We start from the raw sequence: 16019 nt of genomic DNA on the forward strand, positions 1-16019 counted from the left end.
TTTTCATATGAAAATGGAGATTTACGTACAGACTTTACTTCAATTTCTCTTATTTACATTATTTTGTGAGGACGGTTGCGCACAGGTGTTCAATCTCAGGCTCTCCATAGAGGAAGGTTTACCTGCAAAAACTATTGTCGGGGATATAAGAGCTGGACTGCCGGCGAAAAGCCAAAGTTCTGGATTCTTCATATCTGAGAGCATTGACTCGGATGTGTTCAGAGACTTTGAGATCGATGGAGACACCGGGATCATCTCCACCGCCGTGGTGTTGGATCGAGAGCGCACAGATAAGTACGAGTTCGCGGCCGCCACTTTAACAGGAGAGGTCATTAAAGTAATCATCGAGGTGAAGGATGTGAATGATCATTCCCCTGCATTCCCTGTGAAAACGATACAGTTGAATGTGTCTGAATTGAGCCCTCCAGGAACCTGTTTTGAGTTGGAAGGAGCTCAGGACCAGGATGAGGGTGATTATGGCATCCAGGGCTACAGAATTACAGACGGAGACATGAGGAAACTTTTTAAAGTCGAGATCCGCAATAGTGGAGGTGGTATGTTCAGTTTTGACCTTATTCTGCAAGCAAGATTAGACAGAGAAATTACAAGCTTCTACAGTTTCACAATTGATGCATTCGATGGTGGTTTGCCACCAAAAACCGGCCAGTTGCAAGTGCATATTACTGTACTTGATGAAAATGACAACCAGCCTGTGTTCAATCAAACAGAGTACCTTGCTGTTGTATTGGAAAACACCCCATTAATGACACCTGTCTGCCAGGTATTTGCGACAGACCCAGATCTTGGCAGCAATGGCTGGGTCACCTATAAGATCAACCGCCGTCAAAGTGATCCAAATGAGTTTTTCGTTATTGATAGCTCATCAGGTATCATTAGTGTCAATACATTTTTGGACTATGAAAACCAGTCATTTTTTGAGCTCGTTGTGACAGCATGGGATTCTGGGATTCAGCCTGAATCCTCCAGCACATTTGTAAGTATTAAAGTCCTGGATGTCAATGACAACCACCCAAATATTAGCATCCTTTTTCTTAATGAGCCCGGAGCACCTGAAGTATCCGAGGGGGCGAGACCTGGAGACTATGTTGCAAGGATTGCAGTCTCAGATCCAGATTTAGGAGATGTCAAGAAGATTGATGTGCACCTCCAAGGTGGGGATGGGATGTTCTCCCTCAAATCCACTGATGATTTTCTTTATGTTCTCTGTGTGGATGGCCCACTGGACCGAGAGGTAAAGGATGTGTATGAACTCATTGTGACAGCCAGAGATTTCGGTTCTCCTCCTCTGAGCAGCAAAACAACATTTCAGGTTCAGGTCACAGATGTGAATGACAATCCACCTGTTTTTGACCAAAACATCTACGAGGAGAGCATTCCTGAGGATGTGCGTGAGGGAACAGCTCTCTTCCGAGTCAAGACCACAGACAGAGATCTTGGAGGAGATTCTGGAATCATCTACTCTATTATGCAGCCAGAGCAGGAGCAGTTGTTGAATATAGATGCGACATCAGGTCTCATTACCACTGCTGCAGGCCTAGACCATGAGAGAGAGACAGAGCTGAAGTTCTTGGTGGTGGCTATCGATGGTGGTTCCCCCTCTCTGTCCTCTACAGCCACCGTGACCATCCATGTGGTAGATGTCAATGACAATAAACCTATATTCAAACAACAATTCTATAACGTTACTGTCAAAGAGCACACAGCTGTTGGGACATGCATCTTACAGGTAAAAAATTATTATTACTCTCCTTTTCATGAATTTGTTCCTCAACCAGTTTAAAAATAATATGCTACTAATGCTCTTGTCAAATTCATTCATGTTTTTCTCTTGTAAGAAAAATGTCTTAGTCAAAAGTCAAAGCTTAAGTCATTATTAAAGTTCACCCAAAAATGAAAATCCTGTCATAACTTACAAACCCTCGTGTTGTTCCAAACCTGCATGATTTTCTTTCTTCTGCAAACACAAAAGAAGATATTTTGAACAATGTTGGTAACCAAACAGTTTTGGTAACCATTGACTTGAAAATGAATCGGTGTAGAAACAATTTTCAGTCAGAAATTGCTAGTAAATTTCACAGTTAATTACAAAGTAATTGCAAGTAAAACACTGAATTAAACATGACATTTTAAAGTAGAAAGACTGAAATAGTATTGTTTTGTAAAATCTACTACAATAAACTTCGGATAATTTTTTTTTTTTTACATTCTATGGACAAAAAAAGACAATTCTCAAAAAAATTCTCAATATGTTTCTAAGAAGATAGAAAGTCATACAGGTTTGGAAAGGCATGAGAGTGTCCAAATGATGACAGAATTTTAAATTTTGGGTGAACTATCCTAGTTTTAAACAAAGAAGCAAAAATAAAAGGTGCAGTGCAACATGGCCAAGACAGGTGTGAGGCATGTTTTGTTTTTGGCAAGCGCTAACTAACTAACTATCCAGCTATTGTGGATGAAGCCTGTGCACAACAAATAAATCATTGTAGGGATCACAAGGTCAGAAGAATAGCGAATGTGCTAACACTCAATTGCTATCACAACAACATACACACTCACTCTCAAAACAGAGACAGTACTAAGACTTTTTGTTGAGACAAAGACAGCTGTGTTGCAAAATAGCCACAACACACTGCTCACTGCTTTGCCTCCTTGTGTGTGAAACTGTCGCCTGGCACAAGTGTACTCGGCATGACAAATCAAACTGTATTGGGAGTTTCAATATTTTATATATTAGTTTATAGATAGTTGCTTACTTTTTTCTAATTGCTTATTAGCATGCATATTAATTCGTATAACCGACAAATAACCATGAATATTTCGTGTATAATTACCATGACCATATTTTAGAATCCTTTTCCCTAAGATCCATTAAATTGATCAAAAGTGACATTCAAAGACTTAAAATGTTACAAAAGTTGCAAAACTTTTTTTTATTTGGATATTAGATTGATTTCTAAAGAGGCATGTGTTCCTGAGAACTGAAATATGGCTGCTAAAAATTCAGCTTTTGCCATCACAGGAATAAATTACTTTTTAAAATATATTAGAGTTATTTTAAGTTATAGTAATATTACTTAGGCATAGAGGTAAAAAACAATACCTTGGATGTTTTTATTATATCAATGAGCTTTATTAACTAAATCAAATCAATATTTGGTGTGACCACCCTTTGCCTTACAAACAGTACTACTAGGTACACTTGGGCAGTTTTTAAGAACGTTTTCATCTTGGAGAGGTGGCAGCAGTTCTTCTGTGGATTTAGGCTTTAGTCTCAATTGTTTCTGTCTCTTCATATAATCCCAGACTGACTCTGTGATGTCGAGGGCTCTGGGTGCTGTGCCATCTGTTGTAGGACTCCATGTCCATGAAAAATCTTGCCATATTTTCAGGGGATATATATTTAGATATCTCTATTTTTGATCATAGCCGCAATCAACTCTGCGTGCAACGAGTGTTTCTGGAATTTATTATCTCAGACAGTTGCTTTAGACTTTGAACAGAGGTCTCAGTCTTTCACCCACACCTGGGCTCATAAATGTTAGTATGATATCTTTTTTATGACAGAAAGGCTTAGATCATATGGTGCTTCTGAAGATACGACAGATGATAATAAGGATCAGTATCGCCGCTTAACATGTAGAACACCATAAAACATAAAATCTTACTCCAGTGACTCAGCAACAGAAAATTAGATTTAGAAAAGCAACATTTTCCACTCTGTGTAATTCATCTACTTAAAAAAAGACTTGTATTTGATTTGTTATTAATTAAATTCTGTCAATACACACCATTTAGTTCCCCAGAGAAAGGAAATTACTGTTATTTTTTTTTACCAAATCGCAAAAACTTTACTTTGTTAGATGTTTTGATATTTGGTCAACTTTAGTGTAAAGCTTAAAGACTCCATGAAATAGCTTGACAAGGGCATTTTTCGTTCTTTGATGTATTTCCTAATAATACAAGAAATTCAGACCCATCCCCTTTTGAACACAAAAAGGAATCTGATTAATAGAAAACATATTATTTTTATAAAAATGTATGCAGGAATGTCCACCCTAACCCCACACCAAAACATATAAGTTGTTTATATAAATATATTAATTAGACAAATTAATTTAGACAAATGTTTTTGAAAAAACAACAACACCACAGTACTGTACTGTATATATTTTAGATAATTTTGTGTCTTCAGGGGATATTTTAGATATCTTTCTCTTTGTCCATATAGCCACAATCCAAAATCAGAAAACTCAACTATTTAACGTTTTAGCAACTTGATACCAAATTCAAACAATTTGATTAACAGTAAACATACTATTTCTATAAAAAGTATGCATGTCAGTAGGGCATACACATTAGATATGTACAAATGAGATTCACCTAAATGTAAGATCATTACGAACTGCCATTAGAGTGTTTCTCCAGCTGTTTTAAAAGATGTCTCTTCAATTCGTCTGAAGACCAATTCAATTCTCTGACAGATGCAGACAAACGCAGTCAACCAATTATAGTACGTCACTTCTCAGACATTCCAAGACCCGACAAATGCAGACGTAACATGTTCAGTCAGCTAAGACAAGTGCTGACCAATGGCAAGAGACGCCAACACACTGATCCGACAAAACCTGACAGAAAACAGGTTTGCCGTATGTCTGTTGGTATGTCTGCATCTGTTGATGCAGTGTCTGTGAATTGTCTTAGGGTCATGAGGAAAACAAGGTTATTGTGTTTATACAGTTGTTCATCACCTGAAAATTACTCAGAAAGTACAAATATGTTTTCCACGCAAAAGGTTTAGTGGTCTAAAAGAGTAAATCTGGAAACGTTAATCTGAGACACCTTTTGCTGAGCCAAAACCCTTAACAATGTTAATGAGATAATGCTTGCCCGCACGGTCATTTTGGTGCTCCTAATACACAAATGATTGATTACAGGCTCCTAGTTTTATAAGAATGGTGCAGTTCATGTATAAACTGTGCAGAATAGTTACAGATTTTATTGGCGTTAAATGTGCAATATGAGAAATCTTTTACCTCAAAAACGTATTGGTATGACCACAACATTACATGGGATTCTGAGTAATTCTCACACTGGAAGCCAAGGAAATTGTATCAGCTGCAAGTCTAGATACGATTTACTTTATTTATACATTTCCATCTGGTCTAGGTCACTGCCACAGATGCTGATGATGCTGAGTTTGGATCAGTGCAATACTCCCTCTATGATGGCTTCAGCAGCAAGGATGACCACCCTTACTTTCACATAAACTCTGTCACTGGGGAAATCTGTGTGTCTCAAGATATTGATCATGAAGCTGGCCTTGTGACCTTTGACCTGTCAATTAAAGCTGAAGATCAAGTGAGTTTTGTTAATACTGGCATTGTGGAAATTTACATTAAATGGAAAAAGAAGCTAGTAATTATGTTTTCTTTCTGAATAGGATGGGCTCAGCTCGCAGACATTTGTTCACATCAATGTGGAGGATGTGAATGATAATGCTCCTGTTTTTAGTCCTGAGAAATACGTCACGAGTGTGAGCATCCATGCCCAACCTGGCACTGAGCTACTCAGCATTTTTGCTTCTGACCGGGATTCTGGGAACAATGGAAAAATCACCTATGAGCTTCTGCCTGGAGATTCTGCCTCTTTATTCACTGTGGACCAGTCAACAGGTAACATGCTGGGACTGAAATCTGTTTTGCCAAAACACATGTTCATTTCAGAGAATCTTTTATTTACTATTTAAACAGAAAGACTTTAAATAATTTAAATAGAACGCCTTAAATAGAAAGACTTAAAAAAGAAGGAAACTGTTCTACTGTCATACTGTCATACACTCTTAAAAATAAAGGTGCTTAAAAGGTTCTTCACAGCGATGCCATAGAAGAACCATTTTTGGTTCCACAAAGAACCATTCAGTCAAAGGTTCTTTAAAGAACCATCTCTTTCTTACCTTGTTATAATCTATAGAACCTTCTTTCGCCACAAAGAACCTTTTGTAAAACAGAAAAGTTCTTCAGATGTTAAAGGTTCTTTATGGAACCATTTAAACAAAAAGGTTCTTCTATGGCATCGTGAAGCACCTTTATTTTTAAGAGTGTATGTTATACTGTAGTCCATAGGACAGCATAGATAACTCATATATTTTGTTTAGACAACATAGTGCATGCTTTTCTTGACGGTCAGGCTGAGAGTCTTCTGTAACAGATACAGTAATTGCTGTTGTCACATCTCAGTAGGAGGCCTGTGGATTTACACAGCACCTTTCTAAATCCTGACTAAACTTGAGTGCAGATTGTGTGAAGTGGACTGTCATGCAGTGCTGAGTGTCTACAGAAATCTGTGATTATGCGTTATATCATGTACTCAGTTATCTTATTATAAAATGTTGCATTTGTTGCTAATTTAACCACATACAGTGAAAATTTCCAGTAACTGAGTACATTCATAAAATTAAATTTTGGCAAAATGTTTAATTTTTAATCTGGAACCAATATAGTACCAATATGCCATGATATTTTGAGCAATTCTATAATTTTCAATTATAGTTCATTGAAAATGACATCGATATATAAACATTTACTTTTCCCTAATTTATTTTAAGTAACGGTCTATAATACAGTATATAGATGTCAAATATCAAAATCGCATTAATAGTTTAGGAAATACAGATAACTGTTATTATTAAAATGATTTGTATGGTACATGTTACTGTCAGTGTCCTTTACTGTTCGCACACATAGAGCTCCTGCTGAGCTGTGTTGTTTGGTGTGACGCATTACAGTAATCAGATTACTCTGTAATGAAGTTGGAGGGCTGTGATTTATTTTTCCATAATCCCATTACAATCACTGTTCTGCCGTTAATTGTTACATATATGTCTCTCTCTCTCTCTCTCTCTCTCTCTCTCTCTCTCTCTTTAATGCAGCAGTGGCAAAGATGAACAAGCATATGCTTTACTGTATGCCCTAAGTGTGTTTACTCTTAAGTAGTGCTCAGAAGCCTAAGTAAATATTTCTCATTTTACATTGAAACATGAATGTGTAAAACATGAGAAACTTATATAAAACTCATTCACTGCAATTAATTTGCAGAATCAATTTATTTGCAGAATATGACAGCTGGTCAAAATAACAAAAAAAAGATGCAGTGTTTTCAGACCTCAAATAATGCAAAGAAAACAAAACAAGTTCATATTCATTTTTAAACAGCACAATACTAATGTTTTAACATTGGAAGAGTTCAGAAATTAATATTTGGTGGAATAACCCTGATTTTCATGGCTTTCTTGTGTCTTGGCATGCTCTCCTCCAGTTTTTCACATTGCTGTTGGTTGGCTTTATGTCACTTCTGGTGCAAAAATTCAAGCAGCTCAGCCTTGTTTGATGGCTTGTGACCATCCGTCTTCCACTTAATCACATTTCCAGAGGTTTTCAATGGGGTTCAGGTTTTGAGATTGGGCTGGCCATGACAGGGTCTTGCTCTGGTGGTCCTCCATGCACATCTTGATTGACCTGGCTGTGTGGCATGGAGCATTGTTCTGCTGGAAAAACCATTTGGGGAACATTGTCAACAGAAGGAAGCAAGTTTCTTTTCTTCCAGGACAACCTTGTTCGCAGCTTGATTCCTTCACGATAGAAAAAAAAGTAATCAGGTCCTTCTCGAAGATGAATGTGTCCGATTCCAGCCTTGCTGAAGCACCCCTAGCCAGATCATCACCTATCCTCCGCCAAATTTCACAGTGGGTGGCTTGTAGGCCTGTCCAGGTCTCTGTCTAACCATTAGATGACCAGGCGTTGGGCAGAGCTAAAGATTGGACTCATCAGAGAATAAATTCAACTGCATTTATTTCCAGCAAATTTCTTAATGTTTTCTTTGTAAATTTCTTCATAAATATTTGTATTAGCATAAAAAGAGACATAACACACAACTAAGACATAAACTGAACAAGTTTAACAGGCATTTGGTAAACAGGAATGGAATAATGAGTCCCTGAAAAAAGGGACTGCTTTAAGTGCTACAGTGCATCTTATTCTCATGGACTGCAGCAGATTTGAGAGATGTTCCTCCACTCTTCCACCAAGGCATTTGCGAGTTCTTGAACACATCTATAGGGAGATACATGGTTACACATGGTTTGTCACTGCAAGGATGATCAGCTCTGTCTCCTGTCTCGCTGTAGCACTGTCTTAGGGGTCTTACAGTATGGGCATTGCAAGTTTATTGCTCTGGCCACATCTGCCATCCTCATCCCTAATTATTTATTAGAAATAAATAATTTGAAAATTAATAAAATTTGAATTTAATAAAAAAAAAATCTTAAAAATAAACAGATTTGTAATTCAAATAGCAACTTATTAAAGGTGACCTATTATGCCCCTTTTTACAAGATGTAAAATAAGTCTCTGATGTCCCCAGAGTGTGAATGTGAAGTTTTAGCTCAAAATACCCCACAGATTATTTTTTATAGCTTGTTAAATTTGCCACTTTTAGGGTGTGAGCCAAAACGCTCCGTTTTTGTGTGTGTCCCTTTAAATGCAAATGAGCTGGTGCTTCCGGCCCTTTTCAGAAGAGGGCGGAGCTCCAAGAGCTCAAGCTTCAGCAATACCGGTGTTAGCCTTTGCAAATAAACATTTCACTATTAGTACAAGCCTGTTATCTTTACAGAAAACGTACTCGGTTTAAAAGTCATCTGATTGTACTGTGCATAATAAATTATTGTTTATGAATTACACAGACGAGGAGCACGGCGCGATAAAAATAATGACAGCTGGTCTCATTTTGCCTTAGCGTGCTATCCCAAACTTTATAAGTCCCACATATAATTATGAGCTCGACAAATTCAAGCGGTCGACTTCACATTGCTTTCATATGCAATTTTTAACTACCACATTCCTGTATATACTATCATTCTGGTAGCATGTGAAGGCAGCATCAGTGAAAACAGGCATAGCTTTAGCAACATTAGCCTTAAAGAGGCCAAAAAGCACTTTCAGAAAGGCAATTTGGAAAACAAACGTGTGATACTTACTTTGTCTGTAGCTGATGTTCGTGCACGAAGTGTTGGTATTGATCCCTAAACATATAGGGGACTTTACCGATTTTTTCCAGGATATTTCCTTCGAAAATTTAATTTAACCACAGTGCCCTCAGCAACTCAGATGGAGGGAGTCTATGGAGACTCCTATGTTCGTTGGTGCATCCCAAAACACAGCACTTGTTATGCCTCTTTAGCGCTGACGTTGTATATCTCCTGTAGTTAACATTACAGCAAGAAAACAGTAATGGTGGACTGCTGCTTCTCACTCAGGCCTGTGTATGCTAATAGGGCAGAGATCGTCACAAATGCTCGGGACTTTTTCCCTATGGTGACGTGTACATAGGGAGAAATCTGGATCTGCTCGTTTGGAGAGACCGATTATAATTTATTGGGATTATAAAAAATGAGTGGGTTGATTTGTACCGTTATAGGCTGGTTGTTTTCGCACACTGCGGCCACTCAACTGTGTTCAAACACCTTATAAAGTGATTTTTGCATAATAAGTCCCCTTTAAATATGCAGTACACAGTGAATATGACAAAGCAGCAAACACAATATAGCATAGACCTCTTTGAAACATCTCTTCGGATTCACAATTTTGCAACATTTGTGACATGTTTATAAGATATTAAAAGCATTATAGCATCTTAATTAATAGACATAACCTTTGAACAGTAAACTAATAAAGATGGAGAATGGGCGCTTATGAAACTTATAAACTTGACTGAAACAACTTTTATTTTTGAGTTTTATTATGACTTATTTTGACTCAGATGCACGGTTCTCAGTGCTGTCAAAATAAAAGTTGCCAAATATCGCCTCATGTCAGCTTTGACTAAATATCAGTGGAACACTAATTTTATTTTATTTTATTTCTTGTTTATTGGCATGCAGGTGCTAGGAAACTCTAAAACAAACAACCAAATAAAATACATATTAATCTCTTTTGTTTGCATGCCAGTGATTACCCTTCTGTGTACCAGTGGGGGCACGCATGTCTAAGGTTAACCACTCCTGGTTTAAATCAACAGATGCTAAGGATTTTAAGTTAGATCAAGGTGACAGAATCTAGCAGGCCCCCCACCATCTGTCAAAAGTGGAGCTAGCCACCATGTCACCATCAGTGATGGGATGTTTTTCTCCTGTTAACCAGTGTTTAGGTTTGTTCTTGAAAGATTTGGAAAGAGACTGAGATTGTATAATCTCATATATAATCTGAGTGTATAAGTAAAAAAAAAACTACATTATGGCCTTGTGTTTACCAAATTTCTGAGTTATCTAGCAGTTAAAGAATTAGCTTTTATTACAAATTAAAATCAAGATAGTGTTATTAGGGTTATTAATTTCAGTACCCTTAAATTTCAGTCTGTAATCTATTTAAAGTTAAACCTTCTTTTTTAATTGATCAAACATCTACACTGCAATAATAGCTAAAACCTTGTGCAAGTGTCCTCTATGATGTTAATGTAGGTTTTGTGTGTTCCTCAGGTTCCCTTTTCCTGAACGCTTCACTTTCCCAGCTGCGCAGCAGCAGTGTGAAGCTGTCTGTCTCTGCTCAGGACGGAGGAGGCATGTCTGCTGTTTATCCTGCTAACATCACCGTGAACATCTTGCAGAGTGACCAGCCTCCTGCCCTCTTCCAAAAGGCCCACTACACCTTTTCTATCTCTGAGGATGCCCCCGTGGGCTCCTCTGTTGGTTTGGTTCAGGCTGTTACCCCTGCCAGTGAGTTTTCATTGCTTTTTCTAAGAAATGTTATGACTGCCACACTTTGCCCTATTTGAGACTGGACAGTGTGACACTATGTTCATTTAGTTGAAGAAGAAACCTATTTGTTAACACTTTACAATAAGGTTGTTTTTGTTAACATTAGTTAATGGATTAGTTAACAGTAACTAACAATGAACAACACTTTTATACAGTATTATATATTTGTAGATGTTACCTTGTACATACTAATGTATCTCCTAGCGTTAGTAAGTGTATTAGTTAACATGAATTTATTATGAACAACACATGTATACAGATTACAATAAGATCCAGTAATACCCCTAATAAATGTTTTTTCCCCCCTGCTAAATAACATTAGTCGAGACTAGAGAGCCTACAAACATTTGTAACATATCATGTGAAATAGGTCACGCCATTCAAGATGTAGATGAGTTTGTTTCTTTATTGGAACAGAGTAATGTAGCATTACATCACTTACTCACCAATGGATCCTCTGCAGTGAATGGGTGCAGTTAGAGTGAGAGTTCAAACAGCTGATAAAAACATCACATTAATCCACAAGTAATCCACACAACTCCAGTCCATCAGTTAACGTCTTGTGAGGTGAAAAACAGCATTTCTTACTTTCAATATTTTTCTTTATTTTTAACATGAAACAATAGAACAGAAAAAAATAGAATATAAAAAAAAGATAAGAAAAAACCCCAAGCCTATATACCAGTCAGACCTTTTTTTTTTTTAAAGGGACAATGTACATTCAGTACAATTCTTCAGCAGCAGTGTTCTCCACATAGGTTAGAAAAGGTTGGCAAGTAGTAAAGAATCTCTTATTTAATCCTTTCATAGAGCATCGGAGCTTTTCCAATTGTATGTTATACACAACATCTTTAATCCAGTGTCTATATGTTGGAGGTGAAGAGTCTTTCCATTTATACAAAATAAACCTCCTGGCTAGAAGTGAACAAAAAGCAATAACAGACTGGGATATGCTTAGATCATAGTCTTGAGTAACAACTACAAATATTGCTGTCAGCATGGCCGGAACAATGGTTTTACTGAACATTTTAGAATTAAGTTCAGTCTCAAAAACTGAACTCCAGTATTCTAGCAATTTCGGACATGACCAAAACATATGATATAGAGTGGCAGGAGCTTGTTTACATCTGTCACTTGTAGGGTCCACATCACTTTTAATCTTTGCCAGTCTGTCCTTAGACCAATGAAGACGAAGTAGAATTTTAAACTGAACAATCATATGTCTAAGACTAACAGAAGAAGAAAGAATTCTCCATGTTGCTTCCTGCCAAGCCTCATCTGATATTTGATCCTCCATTCCTTTTTCCCATTTTTTGTTTTAAAGTTTATAAGGTAGCCAGATTATGTAAAATAAGTAGTCCATAAACTTTGCTAATGGACTGTTTTACTCCACACCTGTGCTCGAGAATCGAATTAATGAGAGATCGATGAGGACAACAGGGGAAACAGTTTGATTTCGATGATACATAGCTTCTAAGCTGTGCATACCTATAAAACTGTGTGTTAGGAATAGCAAATGTCTGGATTAATTGTTCGAAGGAGGCAAATCTGTCATCCAAATCCAAATCATGCAATGACCTAATACCATATGAAAAACAGCATTTTTAAATAAACAAATTTATAATTAGGATGTTTTTGACTTTAAAACCTTGCTTCTGGCTGAAATACAAGTCTTCTAATTCATATAAATTGCTTTCTCCAGAGAAAAGTCATCTCATCTGAATCAGGAGCGAAATATGCACAGATCAAGCCCCATTTCACAAGTGAAGACAGTCTAAAACGGTACTAAACAAACAAGTCAGTGGATTTTGATGTGAGATGACAACAGGGGGATGGACTTTGTCACTGGAGGATGTGTTATAATAGATTATGGACTGGTATTTTGGCCAGAGGCAACTGTTTATATTTAAAAAGTATTTAAAACACTCAGCTTTTTACTTCACAAGACATTAATTGATGGACTGAGTCAATAGGCCCATTCACTGCAGAGGATCCATTGGCAAGCAAGTATTGTAATGCTAAAATCTACAAACTCATCTACATGATGGCCTGAGGGTGGGTACATTTTCTTTTTAAAGGATTCCTTTAATGGTTTAAAGTGTTTTTTTTCTTCACATTAGTTCACATAAAAGGGTGATGGATGTTTCACACAAAAATGAAAAATTTTCCATAATTTACTCACCCTTATCCTGTTCCAAACCTATATATTTCTTTCATCTGTTGAACACAAAAGCAGATATTTTGAAGAATGTTAGTAATTAAACAATTGTTGGGTAGCCATTGACTTCCTTTTTGTTTGGATACTATGGAAGTCAATGGTTATTAAAAAAAATTCAATATAATCAGAATAAAGAAACTCCTACAGGTTTGGAACAGGGTGAGTAAATGATGAGCATTCAGATTTTTGGTTGAACTATCCCTTTAACTAATGAATTAATGAATGTTAAAAATTTAAGCTATTAATGTTGAGAAATTCATTAGTAGATATATACTAGTTCACATTAACAAAGGACAACTAAAGCTGTAAACATATCTTGTTTATTAGTTTCTGTTAACTAATGCATTAACTAAAATGTAGTGTAATATAATGTAAAACTATTAGGGCCAGATTTACTAACAGCTTGTGCCAGCGCAAACCGTCATTTGGCATTAAAATAGTACTGTCAGGATTTACTAAAGACGGGCATTGAAGAATTAGCGCTGAAAAGGTGTGGACACAGTTATTTTTGTGCCCGATAATGTTTTCTACATTTTACTAATGTTTGCACTCGTCAAATTACTGGTATTTGCACCATAATTTAACGCCCAAAAAAGCATGTCTTAAAACAGGCAGTAATTTGCGCTGCTCTTGGTAGATTTCACTGGTCATTATGGAAATGTTCTGACTGCGTCTGTATTCTTTAATGTGCGCATTGTCAGTAAATCACCCGCAGAATTTTCCCCTCCCATCGGCGCTTTTATGGAATTGCGCTCTAATGATAATTTGCCCTGTTTAGTAAATCTGACCTTTAATGTTGGGAAATGTGTTAGTATTTGGAGCTACAAGTTAACATTATCAAAGATTAACTAATGCTGTATACAGATATTGTTCATTGTTAGTTAATGTTAATGAATTAATTAACTAATGTTAACAAATACAATCTTATTGTAAAGTTTTGTACAGGTAGAGAAAATAGACCTAATATTGAATCATGTTTAATTTACTTCAAGAAATGGGTGTAGATCATTTAAAAAAGATTGATTATTTATTGAAAATGTTCATTATTTTTTCCAGTATCAATAATAAATTAAATATGAAATTAAATTGGAAGCCCTGCAACACCAGATCAATTACAGTCCAAGGTATCAAAATACATCCACCCTTTTTTTTTACTTATTTTGTTTTTACAACTTGCTTTTCCACTAGTAACCTACTATTTCCAGTCATTGTTACCTCAGTGACTGACTAATCCAGTTTGCGGGTCAGGGATGAGCTGATCAGAGGGTTAAATATCAGTCTAGTTGGCAGAGTTGTTAGGATAGATAATGAGATTTGCTGTGGTCTGTTTCTCCTAGTTTACAATCAGTTGTTTTTAGTGAAAAAGTATTTTATGCCCATTAAGTTATTAGGGTTAATCACACATTCTTAACAAACTCAGTGATTCACATCTACTTTGTTTGAGGTCATTTTAGATTTTGATTTTATAATAGTATGCTGTTATCAAAGTACATATAGTATATGTGCTTTTGTGGAAATGCCTAAAAGGTTACATAAAAGGCTGGTAACTGTTAGATTATGATTTGGTTTTGCAGTAAAAATGTACTGGTTTGAATCATAAAATTAAGCGTAATATATATATATATATTGAATTACTCGATTAAAGCATTCCATTTTTGATTTATTTAAGTGATTTGCATTGGTTTTTGGCTTATACACATGCATACATGCACACACAAATGTTTAGAGTGCACTTCAACAGTAGACAGTCAGTTGAGGTTAATGTTTAGATTAGCTGATTAACCCTCTCTTCAAGTCAAATGAAGGTTCAGAAATTCTGAGTTGGAGAGGGGGGCAGATACCTTAATCTCTGGGGGCTTTGGTTTTCTCCAGCCGTTTCAAAGTCTCAACTGTCAAACAATAGGATAATGGCAATACCACTTTTAGTACATATGTTAGGGGTAAGTGTGTCATTAAGTTCTAAATTTATAAGCATATAGTCTGTGTGACACTGACAAAGATTTATGTTACAGTTAATAGGTGATGTATTAAAAAACATTCAGCCATTTTCTTTAACATACCCTATTAATAAGATTATTTCATACTGGACCTGCAAATAAAATTCCTTTAAATAAAACTGTAAAGCAATAGTTCACCTGTAGAATAAAAAATATTTATTTTATTTTTCAAATATGCAAACTATTATTTTTTCATGAAACTGTAATATAAGGGAGAATTAATGGAGAATTGTTTAAAATTATTATTCAGAAACTCTCATTTTGTGTTGCATGGAAAAATAAAAGAGTATGGGTTTGGAACAACCAAATACTCTTACAAGTACACTGAACAAAATGGGTAACACTTTAATATAGAGACCAAACCTCACTAGTTGCTTATTAGCATTTCTATTATTAACATGTTGGCTGTTGATTAGTACTTATAAAGCATTTATTCTACATGACCATATTCTACATCCCTAATCCTACCCAATACCTAAACTTAACGACTACCTGGCTATCTATTAATAAGCAGCAAATTAGAAGTTTATTAAGGCAAAAGATGTAGTTAACGGTTTGAGAATTAAAATAACATGTGACCAAAAGTTTCACTCAGAAATTGCTAGTAAATTTCTAAAATAATTACAAACAAATGACAAGTAACACATTGAATAAAATGTAAAATATTGAAGAAGTAAGACTGAAATCATGTTTACTTATAAAACATACTCCATTATTTTTTGTTTTATAAAAAAAAAAACGTACTCGGTTACTAACGTAACCTCAGTTCCCTGAGATACACGAACGAGTACTGCGTCTGCTAGACGCATATGAGAAAAAAGCTTTTTTCTCCTGAACTGAAGCCTTTTTCATTCACGCAGGGAAACTGCATGGCTAGTGGTTCGTGCAGTGTATTAAAAAATGTACAAACCAATGGTTAGGCAGCAGAGCTGCACGAGCCTATGGCGACGAAGCACGCCAAAGCCCACAGAATGGG

At 36.2% G+C, this 16019-nt stretch overlaps 1 protein-coding gene across 1 annotated transcript in view; it reads left to right on the forward strand.

Annotated features, from left to right (window-relative positions):
- Positions 1 to 7: 7 nt before the first annotated feature.
- dchs2 (dachsous cadherin-related 2) overlaps positions 8 to 16019 on the forward strand; it is a 40708-nt gene continuing 24696 nt past the window's right edge. The window contains exons 1-4 of the mRNA XM_016292565.1: positions 8 to 1747; positions 5188 to 5379; positions 5462 to 5693; positions 10550 to 10786. Coding sequence (XP_016148051.1) covers positions 8 to 1747; positions 5188 to 5379; positions 5462 to 5693; positions 10550 to 10786 — 2401 coding nt within the window. The remainder of the gene's footprint in view (positions 1748 to 5187; positions 5380 to 5461; positions 5694 to 10549; positions 10787 to 16019) is intronic.

The sequence above is a fragment of the Sinocyclocheilus grahami genome, unplaced genomic scaffold (genome assembly GCF_001515645.1).
Source record: "Sinocyclocheilus grahami isolate Dianchi unplaced genomic scaffold, SAMN03320097.WGS_v1.1 scaffold288.1, whole genome shotgun sequence".
NCBI lineage: Eukaryota > Metazoa > Chordata > Actinopteri > Cypriniformes > Cyprinidae > Sinocyclocheilus > Sinocyclocheilus grahami.